Source organism: Muscardinus avellanarius (assembly GCF_963383645.1).
Source record: "Muscardinus avellanarius genome assembly, chromosome: 13".
Classification (NCBI taxonomy): Eukaryota; Metazoa; Chordata; class Mammalia; order Rodentia; family Gliridae; genus Muscardinus; species Muscardinus avellanarius.
In genome coordinates this window covers 36,011,375-36,028,261 of record NC_137799.1, presented here as the reverse complement: position 1 = coordinate 36,028,261, position 16,887 = coordinate 36,011,375, and the positions used below count along the sequence as shown (strand labels likewise).

At 52.2% G+C, this 16,887-nt stretch overlaps 1 protein-coding gene across 2 annotated transcripts in view; it reads right to left on the bottom strand.

Moving 5' to 3' along the window:
• The window catches only part of ANKS6 (ankyrin repeat and sterile alpha motif domain containing 6), a gene marked incomplete at both ends in the record, with an annotated part of 52,934 nt that overhangs the window by 24,396 nt on the left and 11,651 nt on the right, over positions 1 to 16,887 (bottom strand). For both annotated transcript variants that reach the window (XM_080709084.1, XM_080709085.1), the window contains 8 exons: positions 1,700 to 1,853; positions 4,154 to 4,357; positions 8,034 to 8,083; positions 9,001 to 9,199; positions 10,672 to 10,820; positions 12,986 to 13,092; positions 15,064 to 15,268; positions 15,920 to 15,964. In XM_080709084.1, coding sequence (XP_080565210.1) covers positions 1,700 to 1,853; positions 4,154 to 4,357; positions 8,034 to 8,083; positions 9,001 to 9,199; positions 10,672 to 10,820; positions 12,986 to 13,092; positions 15,064 to 15,268; positions 15,920 to 15,964 — 1,113 coding nt within the window. The remainder of the gene's footprint in view (positions 1 to 1,699; positions 1,854 to 4,153; positions 4,358 to 8,033; positions 8,084 to 9,000; positions 9,200 to 10,671; positions 10,821 to 12,985; positions 13,093 to 15,063; positions 15,269 to 15,919; positions 15,965 to 16,887) is intronic.

The following is a 16,887-nucleotide window of genomic DNA, read 5'->3' as shown; positions in this document are numbered from 1 at the left end:
GCCTCAGCTACTTAGTGAGGCCCTCTGCAACTCAGTGAGACCTTGTTTCAAAATAAAGAATGAAAAAAAAAAATAGGACAGGGGGTGTAGCTTGGAGGTCGAATGCCCCTGGGTTCCATCTCCAGACCCGAAAAAAAATTTTTTTTTTTTAAAATAGGACTGAGGGTATAGCTCAGAGGTAGAATGCCCCTGGATGGGATCCCCAGTACCCTCCCCATCACAGACACACTAAACAAATACATTGGGCTGGGGATGTAGCTCAGAGGTAGAATGTTCCTGGGTTCGATCCTTAGTAATACACACACACACACACACACACACACACACACACACACACGAGACATATGTGTATCAACACAGGAAGGCACTCAATTCCAAAATGTATGGGGGTGGGATAGAAAAGCAGAGCAGTTCATAGCTCAGTAAGGTGTGTGGTTAGGAGAGCAGGCTCTGTGGTCAGCTGCCTGGGCTCCAGTCTTGGAGAGCTACGTGTCGTCAGGTGAGTTATCTGCCTGTCCCAGGGCCCGGCTCCCTTGTGTGTGAGATGGAGATGCTGACCTTACAGTGTCGTGGGCTGAAGGAGATCATCCATGTTAATGGCTTGGCACTGGGCCTGGCATAGTGCTCCATAAATCATTATTCTTTTATAAATATTCATAAAACGCATGAAAATACTTGGCAAAGACAGAAACCAAAATGCTAATGCCGGTCTCTCGTGGGTGAGACTAGACCTTACTTGGTCTTTTGGCTCATCGGGCCTTGAAGCTTTTTCTACCAGAAGCACATGCCTTCAGCAGCGGCATGAGGTGGGCCGTCTCCCGGCAAGGCTGGCCTTTTAGTGCTGGGCACCCTTGGCGAGGGCCAGGAAGGACACCGTGGGCCCAAAAGAACTGCATGCCACTGGTTTGAAATGTAATTGCCACCAACTTGCTGTGTGACTGTGGGGGAACCTTCTGTCCACTCTGAGCCTCAGTTTACGCTTCTGTCCAAGGAAGCTGTTAATATTTGGACCGGGAATGTCCCCAAAGGCTCATGTGTTACAGACTTGGCCCCCAATGCAGCAGCGTTCGGAGATACGGCTTCTGGGAAGTGACTGGACCTGGGGGGCAGGGCCTCTTCAGTGGATCATCCACGGATAGATGGGGAAACCTCGCTGGAGGAGGGTCACCGAGGGTATGCCCTGGCAGGGTACTTCTTGTGCCAGCCCCTTCCTCTCTCTCTGCTTCAGCAGCTGAGCAGCTTCCTGTGCCACACCCTTCTGCCATGATGAGGCCAAGGGACCCTGCTGACCACGGACTGAAACCTCTGAAGGGTGAGCCAAAATAAACTCATCCTCCTCTCAGTTGTTTGCCTCAGGTATTTGGTCGCAGTGATGAGAAGCGGACGCGTTCTCAGGCTTCACGGTCAAGGATTTTTAAACACCATGAAGACTACCTTGCATTTCTCTTAATTTCTCACAAAATTTTGCCAGAGAGAAAAGCATTTTGGATACTGTTTCCTCCTTCTCCACCCACTCTCACCTCAAGAAAATGCATAAAAGAAACTCTGAATTGCTTAATTCACTGGAAATCCCCCGGCCACATAGAGGAAGAAGCCCCCAGCACGCATGTGTGGCCACTTCTGGGACAGCCTGCAGACCAGGAGGGCCGTCCCCACAGCCTGGGGCCGGTTCCCTGCCAAGGCGCCCCACACCACCTACCTGAGCGGTTATGCAGCTCACCGCCGTGCCTGCTCACGCCCCCTACCCCGCTGGCACCGCCCGAGGAGTGGGGGGAATGGTTGAAGTTTCCAGAACTGGCAGGTGAGGTTGGGCTTCTGGAGAGACTGGGGAACTTGACGGGCCTGCCGGGAGTCTGCAAGAACAAGGAGGGTGTATGATTAGGGTTTGGTGTTCCTTCCTGCAGGCACAGAGTCAGTGCATGGGTACTGGCACCTGCTCCCGTCAGTCTGCTGAGAACCCAGTAGCTGGGCCCCTGTGACCCCTTTGGGCTCTTTCAACTCTGGTGTCTCCCAAGAAAACCTGACCATTTCCTTCACTGAAAAAATCCAGGAAGGCCCTGACACATCCAGGGCAAAATCCACTCCCCTCACCACAATCTGGCTTGCTGACCTCTCCTGGAACCTGGTTGCCTCTATCAACCATGCAGCTCCTGCCAGTCCCTCAGCCTGCAGCGTCTCTCCCATCTTTCTAGCCCAGATCTACATCACAACTTTATAAAACTTTCCCAACCCCTCAGTCCTCAGGACCAACCCCCGTCACACTGCTCTACGGTAGGACCTGTCCCCCCACTGCTCTGCTGCAAATGGTCAATCTGTGGCCCCAGGGCCTTTGCCCATGCATCTGGCTCCGTTGCCCTGCTCTTCCTGGTGGCTCCTCATCCCTTAGGTCTCAGGGAAACAACTCTCTTCTCTCCCAGCACCTCGTCATTATGAGTGCAAATTTCCTGTGACCACCTGTGTGTCTGACCCACCAGTGTCCTGTCGGCTCTGGGGCCTTTGTTCTGCACTGTACCTAGTGCCCAGCACTGGTCTGGGCACCTGGAGGCACTTGGAGGGATGATGGAGGTGGCAGTGAGCTTAGTGGCAGCCTCCAAAAAGACGTCTGTGCCTAATGCCTAGACCCTGCCAATCAGGTGCGAATGACAACTACCTTACACGCACCTATCTAAGATGTGAGGACCTGAGGAAGGACCTTATGCCGGCTTCCCCAGGCAGGGCCTGAAGTGACTCCACATCTTGTAAGACAGAGGACAGAGGGGGTTTTGATTTAAAAGGGCGCTATAGAAGCTCAGGGGTAGGCAGGAGGGAGGCGGCTGCAACCCAGGCCCTTGGAGGGAACGTGGCCCGCCCACGCCTCGCTTCCAGGCTTCTGGCCTCTAGAATTGTGAGAGCAAGTTCTGCTGCTTCCCACCGCCCATCTTAGGGTGCCGGCTCTGCTGTTCACTGCACCCCATCGTGGTAGCGCTGAGGGGGGCCGTGCAGAAGAGAGTACCCCTCGTCTCTCCCTCAGCAATGCTGCCGCTCTCAACTGCGGAGGAACTCTCAGAGCCAAAGAGTCCCATCACAGAGGGCGCTGCCTCCCGGACACCTCGCCGTCCCCCTCACTCATTCCCGGCCTCTGTGCTACATCTGTCTTTGCTACCTGGAGGAGGGTCAGTCTCCCTGGGGCTACGTACATTCCAAGAAAACCAATCCCCCTTGGGGGTCCCTCCAGGTGCAGGCTCATGGTCTCCCACCGGCAACTTAATATTACAATAGCCCAGTGGGCGACGGAGAGTGCCGGGCTCACCCCCATCTTATAGAGATGATCTTTTTTTTTTTTTTTTTTTTTGGTGGTACTGGGGTTCCTGGAAGCCCTTCTACCTCCGGGCTCCACTCCCAGACCTATTTTATATTTTTGAAACAGGGTCTCTTAAGCCAGCACGCGCGGCTGGCTTCGAATCTGCGCGATCCTCCTGTCTCCGCCTCCCAAGCGCAGGGATTACAAGCGTGCGCCACCACGCCCGGCGAGATGATCTCATAGAGTCTCTCCAACTTACCCACCTCCGAGCAGCCGGGCCAGGCCCAAATCTGTCTTCAGTGTCCCCGTTCACTGCACCTGCAGTATAGACACAGTCTATACCTGTGGACAATCTCCTGCATTCAGGGAACTACCCTAGGCTCTACGGACACAGACCAAAGGCCACGGGGCCAAGACCACCAAGGCTCTGAGGACAAGGCCCCGCTTCAGCAGCATGGCGTTGCTGCCTCCCGTCGGCACCGGGTCGGGGACCTGAGCAAAACTGCAGCATGAGGAGGGATCAGAACTGAGAACTGATGCCTGGCCCCAGGCCCTCTGGCTGGTGATCCTCAGCAAGTCCCTGTCCCTCTTTGGGTCCATTTCCTCATCTACTAACAGACAGGTTAGATTAGATGGATCAGGTCTTCAACCACTGGAGCCTGGAGCTCCAAAGTTCAGAAAGGTGACAGATGTTCCCCCACGGCAACATTCTAATCTCTTCTCCATATTGAGTTCCTTTGTAGGATTTAATTATACAAAGGATCTCACTCACTTAAAAGAAAGAAACAGAAACGCTCTGTCCCCAGAACGCACGGCTCCAAGGCGCCCTTCTCTCCGCGAGCGCCCAGTGAGAGCCTGTGCTGAGTGACTTACGGCATCTGTGCCCCCACTGCCCGCCAGGTGGCCCCTGCTGGTTCTCTGGGGCAGAGCCATCTTCATAGGGTCCCTCTTCCCATTGTGACAGGTCCGGGGCCGATCAGAGCTCCATAGCTCAAAGCTGGAGGGGGGCAGGAACGGGGGGATGACGGCCTTCAGCTTGTCGCTTGGGAGCCTGGTGAAGGGGGCTCCGTTTCGAAGCTGGAAAAGATAGGCAGGTTAGATAGGCCCCGGAAGGCTCCCGCTCAAGAGGGCGCCACCATCCACCCCTCTACCCGGCCAGGGGCCTGGTGGTGTCCTCAGATGCTCCTCCCATGCCTGCGCTGCAAGATGAGGGCGGGCAGAGGGACAGAGCCAAGGACGTGGAGGAGATGGTTAGGGCCTCAGGGCTGAGCCCAGAGCTCAGCGCGTGAGGCCTGGAGAGTGTCCCGGGCACCAGGGCAGGGATGGGGGCAGAGCTAAGAGACCACTGGCCTAAGCAGGGCCTGGACTGAGGCCAGCAAGGGGCAGCCCCAGCCAGGATCCCCTCCCGCCCACCACGCCCAGCCCCTGCAGTCTGCCCTCCGCTGTTGACATTTTCAACTAAAATTCAGTTTTACATTTCAAAAATGTGATGAGGGGTCAGTATAAAATCCACATGGCGATGACTGTCGCATTATCAAGGAAAAACATTCACATGGTCCACGCTCAGTTTAATTAAGAAAGACAGTGCTCTGGGTGCCAGATGGCGCTTTGTGGGGACAGGCATCCCACAGCCAGCCCGCCTCAGGAGCTGGGCAGGCGGCAGCGCTGCCGAAGGCTGCAAACGCCCACTCGGCAGCCAGCAGGGCCACGGGCCGCCCACTGCCCACGGTGGGGCAACAAGGTGGCCTCCGGGACCATGAGCAGTGGCCGGGAGAGCAGGGTGGAGGGCAGGCCTCTTGGGTGTCGGGCTGGCTGCCCAGTTTTCTTGAGCATGTCCTGTGTGCTGCCCCCTCAGACTCCAACTCCACGCAGCAAGCTGGAGCTGGTGGGACACCCGAGCTGTACACCCAGCTCGGGCGAGCATCTGCATGCCTCGAACTGAGTCTAATTTGCTGCAAACTTTCTGGAAGCCACTGGCATGCATCCTTTCGCCCACTTGTAGATCTCTATCCCAACAAATAGGACTTGGGGGAAATGGAGGTATAAGAACATTCAGAAGAGTGACTAAGTAACAACAACAATAAATAAACAGAAATCCAAAGTCCAGCAGGTCACTCTTGGATGGAGACATTCCATGATGCGGCATCCTCCACATGGCCATTACGCGATATGTAAAAGAGTTCAATGACATGAGAAAGATGGCGGTGACAAGCTGTTAATAAATCAGGTCCAACACGGCCCAGGGAAGACCCTACTGCCAGCCTTGCATGGTAAGTGGCGGGATTAAACGGGTGAATATGTAAAGTGCCGAGAATAGCGACTGATATTTAGTAAGTGCTGTGGTATATGCTATTATTATATATAACACGATATCATATTCATAGATGCTAAAAATACGTAGGAAAAATACTCAAAAGATATATACCACAAAATGCCAACCACGACTCTATCTGGGTGTGCAATCGAGGGTGATTTTATTTTCCTCTTTGAATCTTTACTGCATCCCTCATGATTCCTATAATAGCATTTCTGTCTTCATACTGAACGTAACTGCTGCTATTTGATCACATGATGAAGTGTGGGACGGCGTGACTTCTACAGTAGTGAGGGCTACCAGTGGACAGCCGCCATAGAACAGGGTCGGGGACACAGAGTGGGCTCTACAGCTAGGGCTGCCCACGACAGTCCTCTCCAGGAGCAGGAGGGCCTTGCTTCCTTGTCCTCACCAATACTGCCCTCTGCCGGCCACAACTAGGATCTTGGTGCTAAAGGGACTTGAGGCAGGAAACTGACTTCATAGAACAAGAGGCTCAGAGAGGTGAGATAACAAATCCAAGGTCACACGGCAACACTTATTCTGGGGCGAGCACAATGCTAGGAACTTGCTGGGGATGATCTAACTTAAGAACCAACACCATGGCCGCCATGGTGGTGTACACCTAGAATTCCGGTCTTTGGGAGGCTGAGACAGGAGGAGAGCAGGTTCGAAGACAGCCTCAGTAACATAGGACTCTCAGCTACCTAAGAAGACCCTGTTTCAAAAAAGCTGGGTGTGCTGAAGCAAACTTGTAATCCCAGTACTTGGGAGGATGAGATAGGACGTTGCAGATTTGTAGCCAGCCTCAGCAACTTAGTGAGGCCCTCTGCAAATAACTTAGTGAGACCCTATTTCAAAATAAAAGAATAAAATAGAGTTGGTGATATAGTCAATGGTAGAATGCCCCTGGATTCCATCCCCAGTACCACAAACAAGCAAACAAGAGGTATAGCTCAGAGGTGGAATGCCTCTGGGTTCAATCTCCAGTACCAAAACAAAACAACCCACAACCATGAAGGGTATCTCCCCCTAAATCAGAGATGCAAATTGCCCAACAGTATCTACTTTCCCCATCTTCCTTAGAAACAACATCCCTGCTGGACATGGTGGTACACACTTGTTATTCCAGTACTTAGGAGGCTGAGACAGGAGGATCGCAGGTTCAAAGCCAGCCTCAGCTACATAGGGAGGATCTCAGAAACCTAATGAGACCCTGTTTCCAAATAAAGACATAAGATTGGGCTGAGGGCGTAGCTTGGAGGTAGACTGTGTCTAGGTCCAATCCCCAATACCAAAAAGGGGGAAAAAAAGAAAAGAAATCACATCCTTGATATTTACACGGGTCCATGACCATCTGGAACTAAGATTTCACTGCCCAGCTTCCTATGAAGCAGCTGTGATAAAATTTTGACCAACTTTACAGAAGCAGAAGTGACATGTGAGCCGGGCGTGGTGGTGTACCTTTGGTAATCTCAGTACTTGGGAGGCTGAGGTAGGAGGATCACAAGATCACAAGAGGATTCCCAGGGCCACCACCAAAAAACAACAGTAACAACAAAAAGTGATTTGTGAAAGTTTCCAGGAAACTCTCTGTGTGTGTGTGTGTGTGTGTGTATGTGTGTGTGTGATACTAGGGATTAAACCCAGAGACATTCTACCTCTGAGCTATACATGCAGCCCAATTTTTATTTTTTGTTTAGAAACAGGGTCTAAGTTGTAGAGAGACTCACTAAGTTCCTGAGGCTGGCCACGAACCTGCAACCCTCCTGTTTGATCCTCCCAAGTATTGGGATTACAAGCGTACGCCACCATGCCCAGGTTCCAGGAATCTTCAAAAGAGACTGGGCATATACCCAAGGCCACCTCTTCTCCCGTCCTCCTTCCTGCTGGTTGAAACGAGGCAGTAATGGCCAGAACTCTGGCAGCTGTCTTGAACTGGTGGATGACGCTGGGAATAGAAGTCACACTTGAGGAACCAATGGTGAAAATGATCTCCAGGAAGCCTGGCCCCAGTCATGAACTTTATTTAGAAAAATAAACTGCTGTCTCATTTATGCCACCATTATTTGAGGGCTTTCTGTACCGGAACCTAACCCTGACATGTGTCCATTTTACAGATGAAGAAACCGAGGCCTCTTTTCAGGCTGGAAACATACCCTCCGTCTGCCTCCTCTCCCTTGGCTCTCCACAGCCACAGTGGTTGAGTTTCCACCCTAAAGCTGCCCATCAGTCCCTACCCCTTTGCCCCTGCCTGAAGACAGGGCCAGGACTTACACGTGGTCACCAAGCAGCAGCAGGGCCTCCCGTACCTTAGCGCCAAAGCTGCTCCTGCTGTGACTGCCACAAAGAAAGTCAAGCGCCCACATCCCCCCTGGTAAGTCCATCACCCTGTGACTGGCAGGGACCGGAATGCTTTCAGGAGAGCCCCACACTCACCATGGTTGTCAATAATGCATCTTCCTTTTCTCCTCTCATGCTCCCAGGACCTGAGAGACAAACGCAAGTTTCCTGAAATGAACTTCCCACGTGACCGTGGCGTGAGGATGTGTGATGGGCGGCCTTCATCCTGGAAAGCCAACTCTCTGGGGCGGCTAAATATTTAATAATAATTGGTGTTCAATATTTTAATAGAAGGAAAGCATTTAAAAGGCATCTCGGAGCATGTTTCTGGCTTTCCCATAAACCACTGCTGTGCTGGGTCAGACGGTGCAGTGCCCGACTCAATAGTCTGTCTCGGACAGCGGTGCCAAAGGAGCTGGTCCTGGTCTGACGACTGTCACATGGAGCTTCCATAATCAATCAATTTTCCCCATCGGTACAGAAATCTCCTTCAGCGACCTGGCGAAGTCATCCACTCTTCTGAATGACCCCCAGTAGTGGGGAACTCACTACCTACCTGTGTTACCCCACAGGCAACTCACATGCGATAGGTGGAAAACCAACTTTTCTTTTTCTGGGGTGCTGGGAATGGAACCCAGGGGTATTCTACCTCCGAGCTAATACCACCAACCCAATGTTTTATTCTTTATTTGGAAACAGGGTCTCACTAAGTTGCAGAGAGCCTCACTAAGTGGCCGAGGCTGGCCACGAACCTGGGATCCTCCCATTACCAGTGTGCGCCATCACGACCGGCTTGACAACCACCTATTAAAGTCAAGAGAAAGGCCCTGGCCTGTGGTCCCTCAGGAGGGAGTGTGGGACAGGTACCTGGGATGCCTGCCACTGGCCAGCGCTGCCCATCCCACCACACTTACAGGGGTGTGTCCTGACTAGTCTCTTCCCTCCAGATCTGGCGGTGTCCAATTCCAGCATCATCTTACCCTAGCTCGGGCAGGAGGACCAAAGGTGGCAGGTGCAGACTCAGAACATGCGGGAAACCGCCACGCGAGCAGCTTTCTCTTACCGCTGTCTTTGTTTGTGGGGGCTGTCTCAGGGAGTCCTGGGCGTCTTGTCCTGTCCTGGGGGGCTGCCCTCATTGTGGAGTCCAGAGCTGGCTCAGGATCATCAGAGAAAGGCAACGGCTGGTTTCCCGACAGCCCCCGGGGCAGCGTCTGCATCAGCTTAAGCTTGCGGAACCGATTGGACATCCGGTTCCACCAGGACTGCCAAAGGAACCCAAAGAGGAATCATACTGCGGGAGCAGCAGGAAGGGCGGGCTTAGAGCATGGGCTGGGGACGAGACACTCTTGCTCTTGGGCACCAGGCAGGCATTACCCGCCAACCCCAGCACCCCTTCCCGACAAGGCCCAGCTGTTCTCCAAATCCTGCCTGATCATTGCAAACAGAACCTGGGAATCCTTATCTATTGCCCCTTACCTAGCCAACTGCCACACTGCAGGTGGAGAAATGCCAACTTAGACAGGGTACTGACTTGCCCCAGGCCTCATACAAGGCAGGTACAGAGGGACACAAGGTGCCTGAAACCTTAACACTGATCCCTGCACGGCACCTTCCTCCTACTCCAGCAATGGCCTGAGAGCAGTCAAGGGACTGCACCAAGGCCTGCGCCATCTGCTGCCGGAGCTGAGCTGTCCCCACCCAGAGGGGGCCCGAGTGCTCAGAGCTTACTGCCTGACCTGGAAGGGAGCCCTGGGGGAGGGGGGGGCACAGCCTGTGGAGACCAGCAAGAAGGGAATGGAAGGGTCTGGGTAAAAACCACTGTGAGGAAGAAACCAGGCACCGGAGCCAGAAATGGTCATGAAAGCAAAGCCAGGAAAGAATGGGGAGTGAGAGACAGGCCAGTGTATTACACTGTCTTCCCCAGAATAAAATAAGTTTTTATTATTATTATTGTTATTAGTTATTATTATTATTTATAATGGTACTAGGGGTGGAACCCAGGGGCCTTCTACCTCCAGGTTATATCCTCAAAACTTATTTTACTTATTTGGGAACAGGGTCTCGCTAAGGTGCTGAGAGCCTAAGTTACTGAGGCTGGCTTCGAACCTGCAATCCTCCTGTCTCAGCCTCCCAAGCACTGGGGTTACAAATGTGCGCCTGCCACACCTGGCTGTAAATTTGGTTTTAAACCAAGATGGCAGGGTGGAGAGAAAGAAACTTGGAGAGAAAGAAACTTGGAGAGAAAGACTTGGCTTGCAATAAAAGTCAGAAACTAGAACTTGGACTTGGCAATCCTGGGAAGCAGCTGCTGAGACCTGAGGGCCACCGGGAGACTCCAAGCAGCACAATCAGCAAACAGAGGTGCAGAGGCCAAAACCGAGAGCCTGCGTGGAGGTGCGTGCAGGCGGCCGGCTCAGGACTGCATCATGCGCGCTTGAGAACTTTTCTCCATTTATAAATTGAACTTCCACACCAAAAGCTGGATTTCCAGTTTTTCTTTTTGGGGGGGTGAAGGGGATTTTCTGGCCAGGTGAACCCACATTCTTGCCAGTGCTGCCCCCAGGTGGTTACGATCACCCCAGTTTTCCCTGGTCTCCACCATTTCCTACTGCTCACCGCACCTCGCTTGCCAGCCCTGCAGGGACGCACCCAGCTCAATCAGCCCTGGGTTTACAGGAAGCAGCAGGCTGTCCCCCAGGCCCCCTCAGCCCCTTTAGGGGAGGGAAAAGCAAACCTTCAGCCCGCCCTTGTCCTCGGGCAACACCGGGATGCTCCAGGGCTGCCTGGCCTTCGAGTGGGGCAGCGGCGGCGGGTGGCTGGGCCGGCCTTTGTCCTTATTCACCTGCATGCAGACAGATGCCAGCAGTCGAACCAGTTCCGTGTCTATGGACACAAAAGGCAGCGTTTTACCTGCAGATATGTCCGTCAAGGCCTGGGAAGGGGACAAGCGACCCTTGTCAACCTTAGAACTCAGCCCCGCTGTACCAGGGTTAGAACAACTCCAGGGCCAGGAGCTCAACTCCTACCTCTCCACCTGATCGTCAAGGTGGGGAAGTGGAGCCGGCAGGCTTCGCCTACCGAACCAGGAGGGAAAGCCCGAAGCCCACTCCACCAGGACAGCAGTGGGCGGAGCCCTGTGAAGGGGCTCGAGTCCGGCCTCTGCCCTGCCCTGCTGTGTGATCACAGGCATACAGTGCAGCGTCTCCGTGACTCATTGACAACGTGTGACATTAGCACCCACCACAAAACGTGTCTTGAGGATTCAAGGGAATTCCTTTGCAGCATTTTAAGTACTTGGCATAGGAGCTTAAGAGAGGTTAAGCATTATCGGTTATTTTTAACTCAACTAGGTTATATTTAAAAAAAAAAAAAAGCACTGAATAAGATTGAGAAGAAAATACTTGGGGGTTGGGGTATAGCTTGGTGACAGAGTGCTTGTCTAGTGCACACAAGGCCCTGGGTTCAACCCCTAGCACTGCCAAAAAATAAAAATAAATAAATAATTAGGAGAGAAGGAGCAGTCAAGACCTGGAGCCTCAGGTGGAAGCATCAGCTTCACCAAGACAGAAGCTCCTGCGCTGGCCTCCTGACTGCTTCCTGCAAACCTCTTCACCTGGATTTCGCCTGTGTCCTTTAGAATAAGCAAGTAAACACACACACACACACAAACACACACACACACACACACACACACACACACACACATTCTAATCTACTAATGCCACTTTTTCCTCTTGATGACTGCTGCTTTTCTTTCTCTCCAAGGTGTTTAGTAAAAGCCACATGTTTCTTGGGAAATTTCATTTTTAAAAATTTCATTTAAAAAACCTACCAGAAAAAAAAAAAACAACTATCATCTGGGGGCAGATTGTTTTATTGGGAAGGGGAAGAGAAAAGGAGAAGGAATGTACTGAAAGAGACGAGATTGCCAGTGCGGGTGGAGATAGGCTGGGATGACCAGCAAGAGACTGATTCTGAATAATGCAAAGTCCTGGCAGGGAGGAGAGCTCACTGGGCAGTGCAGACCCCTTGGCCTGGGCGGGCAGACCCTACCCTCTGGCTGGGTCAGTTAACTTCCACCTGGGGCCTGGCCGCCTCATCTCTGCAAGAAGATGTGAGTCCCTGCTTCTCTCATTGCTCTTCATCTCCAAGGAACCTCGTGTGCACCTCGACAGGCAGGGGCCTTCAACAGGGATGGGACAGGGGCAGCACTAGCGATTAGGAAGGGTGCCCTGCCCGCCATGCAGCTTCTTGTGCTTAATTTACAAGGTGTGACATTAGCACTCAGCCCAAAAATGTGTCTTGACTATTCAAGGGAATTCCTTCCCAACACTGTAAGCACCTGGCATTGTCCCCTGTGCAAGTGGCACAGGAACGCCCTGCTCAGGGGTGCAAGGTAAAAGGCTGCTCTGTGGCTGAGCTGGCAATTGGGATGCTGGCGCAGAGCCCAAAGCCTTGTTGCTCAGAAGGGCCTCAGCTTCTCTCCCTCTGGGTTGAAACTCCAGCGCTGTACGAGGGGGACACAGCAAAGGGACCCTACCCCTAACTGGAAGCCCCTGGCCCAGAAGAAAGCCTGCTACCACAGGGAAAGGTCAGAGGGAGCAGCAGGTGCCAGTGGGACCCAGAAAGGCTAATGATGTCCACATCCTGGCTGGTCCCTTTGACCTGCAGCCCCTCCCACACGAGACGAGGGGTCGCCATCCTGGATCTTATTCATCAAAATGCCTTGACGCTTCCTCCGGAGTCACTCAGCGTTTCTGGCTGTGTGGCAGACACCACTGTAGGACCTGAGAGAGCTGCCAAATAGACATGCTCTTGGTGGCCCTCCCCCCCTGGGGACTGGAAGGCTCAGGGACACCTGGCCCAAGCCTCACCCTTCACCAGGAGTGAAGGCTGGAGGTGGGTCACTGGCAGGAGGTGACCCCTGGACGCTGGCTCCCTCATAGATAGCTGGGGCTCGAAGCCCAGCTCGCAGAGAGGGCAGCTACCCTGCCCCCGAGCTGAGAAAAGACGTGTAGACTTCTAGCCCTTTTCCTGAAATAACCCACCGGGATCATTCAGCAGCATCACTAGGTCAAAGGCCGTGTACCCGTTCTTTGCACGAAGAGTGACGTCAGCCCCTTGGTTTAGCAGATATTTGACAATTTCCTTATTCCTGGGGGAGGAAAGAAAAAGCCACAGTTACACTCACTGCTAGAGTTTGGATCCTGATTGTCTTCCAAAGGTCCATGTGTTAAAAGCTTCAACACCAAGGTGGAGCTATTGGACGTACTGTGGACCTTTAAGAGATGGGGCCTTATGGGCAGTCCTTAGGTCAGTGGGGGTGTGCCCTCAAAGGGGACTCTGGGACCCAGCCTGTCTGTCTCTGCTTCCGGCCTGGAGATGTCAGCACTTGCTCCCCACCAGTACCATCTGGTCCCCTCACCAGAGACCCAAAGCCATGGGACTGCCCAATCTTGTACTGGGAAGAACTATGAACCAAAAAACCTTTTCGCTTTTTAAAGTTTAACTGCCTCATGTACTTTGTAGTGACATGAAACTGCCTAATGCAGTCAGCCCCTAGAAACAAAGGCACAGTTTTGTGTCCAGGCAACAAGGCTGACAATATAGACTGCAGTTCACAATCTCTAAGCATCTAAGAGGGGTGTGGCCAATGGCAGTCTCCTGTGTCGTCACTTAAGCAGGCCACACGCAAATGCAACTTCAATCAGTTGTAATGCTCCTTCCTCCACCAAAATGAAACCATAGGGCTCTGCAGACCTCAATGCCGAGCTCCTCTTTCCCCTCCACTGTGAAAGTCTCCAATGGCCAAGAAGTTTAAAGGGAAGTCGGGAACTTGTCAAATAAGAAAAACAAGTGCTTCCAGATGGGTGTGGGTGCACCCTTGTAATACCAGTACTTGGGAGGCTAAGAGAGGAGGATCACCAGTTTGCTCCAGCCTCAGCAACTTGCGAGGCCCTCCACAACTTAGTGAAACCCTGCTTCAAAATGAAGAATAAGAGCCAGGCGTGGTGGCGCATGCTTGTAATCCCCACACTTAGGAGACGGAGACAGGGGGATCGCGCTGGTTCGAAGCCAGCCTCGCTGGCTTAAGAGACCCTGTTTCCAAATAAAAATATAAAATAGGTCTGGGAGTGTAGCCTGGAAGTAGAAAGGTTTCCAGGAACCCCAGTACCACCAAAATTAATAATAATAATAATAATAATAATAATAATAAAGAATAAGACCCAGGCGTGATGGCACATGCTTGTAATCCCAGCACTTGGGAGGCTGAAACAGGAAAATAGCACAGGTTCAAAGCCAGCCTCAGCTACTTAGTGAGGCTCTCAGCAACTTAGTGAGACCCTGTTTCCAAGTAAAATATAAAATAAGTCTGGGAAATATAGCCCAGAGTTAGAAAAGCCCCTGGGTTCCACCCCCAGTACCACAAAAAAAATAATAAAATAAAATAAAATAAAGAATAAAATGGGGCTGGAGGTATAGCTTGGAGGTAGAATGCCCCTGGGTTCAATCCCCAGTACTGCAAAAAAAAAAAAAAAAAAAAAAAAAAAAAGAACGAAAGAAAGAAGAAAGAAGGAAGGAAGGAAAAACAAGTGCTTCCAGATAATGCAGGAAAGTAAAATGACCCCCCAACACAAAACGTAGGAGTCCCTATGTGGAGTCGGGCAGTTCAGCCACTACAAGATGCCACCCCACAAAAGGAGAGTGACAGCCCACCCAGCCCTCACCCATGAAGTGAGAAGGGACATGTGAGCCCCGGCACGCAGAAGCCCATGGGTGAGTGACCGATGCTCACAGAGAGGCTACTTCAGGAGGGCCCTATAGCTCAGTGTGAAATTTCTGACTGAACCACTCACATTATTCAGCTGAAAACCTTATCTTTCACCTTCCTGCCAGGGTTTTCTGGGATACTGGTGAGATTCTGCAGTGGGCTACCGGGAGATCTGGATACGCGGGGCTGGTACAGGGTGAAACAGCCTGTGCTACTCCCGTCTGCCTTGAACACTTCAGCGTCCTCACTGCCCTGGGTGATACGTGGCCTCCTGGGGCCAGAAGACCCCATCGGGAGCTCCCAGCTACTCAGAGCCCCCCGGGTGCTGCCGTGGAGGGGCGGCACGGCACTGACCCGTGGTAGGTGGCTTGCATGAGTGCCGTCCAGCCATGCACGCTGTCCTGTTTGTCCACATCGGCATTCCTCTCCACCAGCAGCTGCACCAGAGGCAGCTGACCCATGACCGCCGCCAGCATCAGCGGGGTCGCCCCATCCCCGTTGACCATGTTCACGTGGTTGGGGTCCTCATCAGCAATCTCCTTGACCAGCTGGAAGTTTCCTACAAACAAGAGCAGGAGTCCAAATAACCCACAATTGTACTCAACTGGTTCATGTCACTAGCAATTGAGGACCCTGCCTCTGCTGTGGGCTCTGGGCATCTGGGGCTCCCAAGATGGGTCCGTGACCGCCTCTACTCTCAAATCCCTCTCTATGAGGGATAGTGAGACGATAGTGGACACAAGTGCTGTTAGCATCTTAAAAGAACAGATGCAGGAGTGAGATGCAGGTCTGTGGGCAGGCAGGAGGAGGATTTAGGTCTCCTGGGGGCTGATAATCAGAGAGGGCTTTCTAGAGGTGGGGTCGGTATCCAGAGAAGAAATCTTAGGCTAAATAGTCTTTTGGCACCAATATACTGGAGTGGGTGGGCATGCAGGGAGGCATTCTGGAGGTAAGGAGAAACCAGGGCATGGCCTCAGCCTTTGGCTAACAGGAGCCTGGGAGGGACACCTGGAATCTATGGGTAGAAAACCACAATAAATAATAAATATAGGCCTCTCAGACCTAAACTTCCCTGGTGAAACTGGAGAGTCAGGAAACAACAAATTGCCTTTCTGAAGTACTCTGAGTGGCCTTAAAAGAGACTAATATTACATCAGGAGAATGTGGCCCTGGATCCTATATATCCAAAACCACTTCCTAAAGCACTTACCCATTTTCAATGCATGGAAAACATCAGGTCGCCTTTTCTCCTCATCTGGGTAAACAAAGAGTTTAAAAGTTAACCACAGAAAGGTTTACTACACTGTCAGAGTTACAAGGATCTGACAACACAGCCTAGCTTTAAAGAGGATCTGCTTCTCAGAGGCAGTCTAACTGGAGACCTACCTAACAGCCCTTCTGGAAAGGCTACTGCCAGAGTTCTGAGAACACTTCAGAGACAGACCACGGTCCTGACCACTAATGAAGAGATGGCTTTCACGTACTGCAAACTTTAGAATGACCTTTGTTGGGCGTGGTGGCGCACGCTTGTTATCCCCGCGCTTAGGAGGCGGATCATGCAGGTTCAAAACCAGCCTTGCTGGCTTGAGAGACCCTGTTTCCAAATAAATAAAATTAGGTCTGGAAGTGTAGCCCAGAGGTAGAAGGTTTGAAGGTTTCCAGGAACCCCAGTACCACCAAAAAAAAAAAAATGACCTTTGTTAGATATATTGAAAAAGACAGTCTTGGAAAAACTTGGATTCCTATAAGAATAGTAAAAGCCAATGATTCTTTTCTTCTAAAAACTAAATGTACAATTGTGAGAAGATTCTAAGGCAGAGGACCCTGAGACCCAGAGCAGCTGGGCTCAATGGCGGGTTGTAGATGCAGCCACCAGGGGAGTCAATGTTAATTTTTAACTTCCTTCCCAGGTGCTAAGCAATCTGAGTGTGCCTCCCTGCTGAGACCTGTAGGCACAGCTGCCTGCTGGCCATCACTGCTGGATGTTTTCTTGCTGGCCCCTGCACTTCAGTGGGCTCCCAGGGTTCCCACCCAGTGTTAGCCCTTCCCCAGTGCAGACTCCACACCTCCCTCCAAGGGTGGACCAGCAGGTTCCTCCTCCTGCCAGGAAGCAGATACATTCAAACCAGTCTGCTGGGTCGGGGACCTGCACGCAGGACTTCCTGCATCACCTGGGAG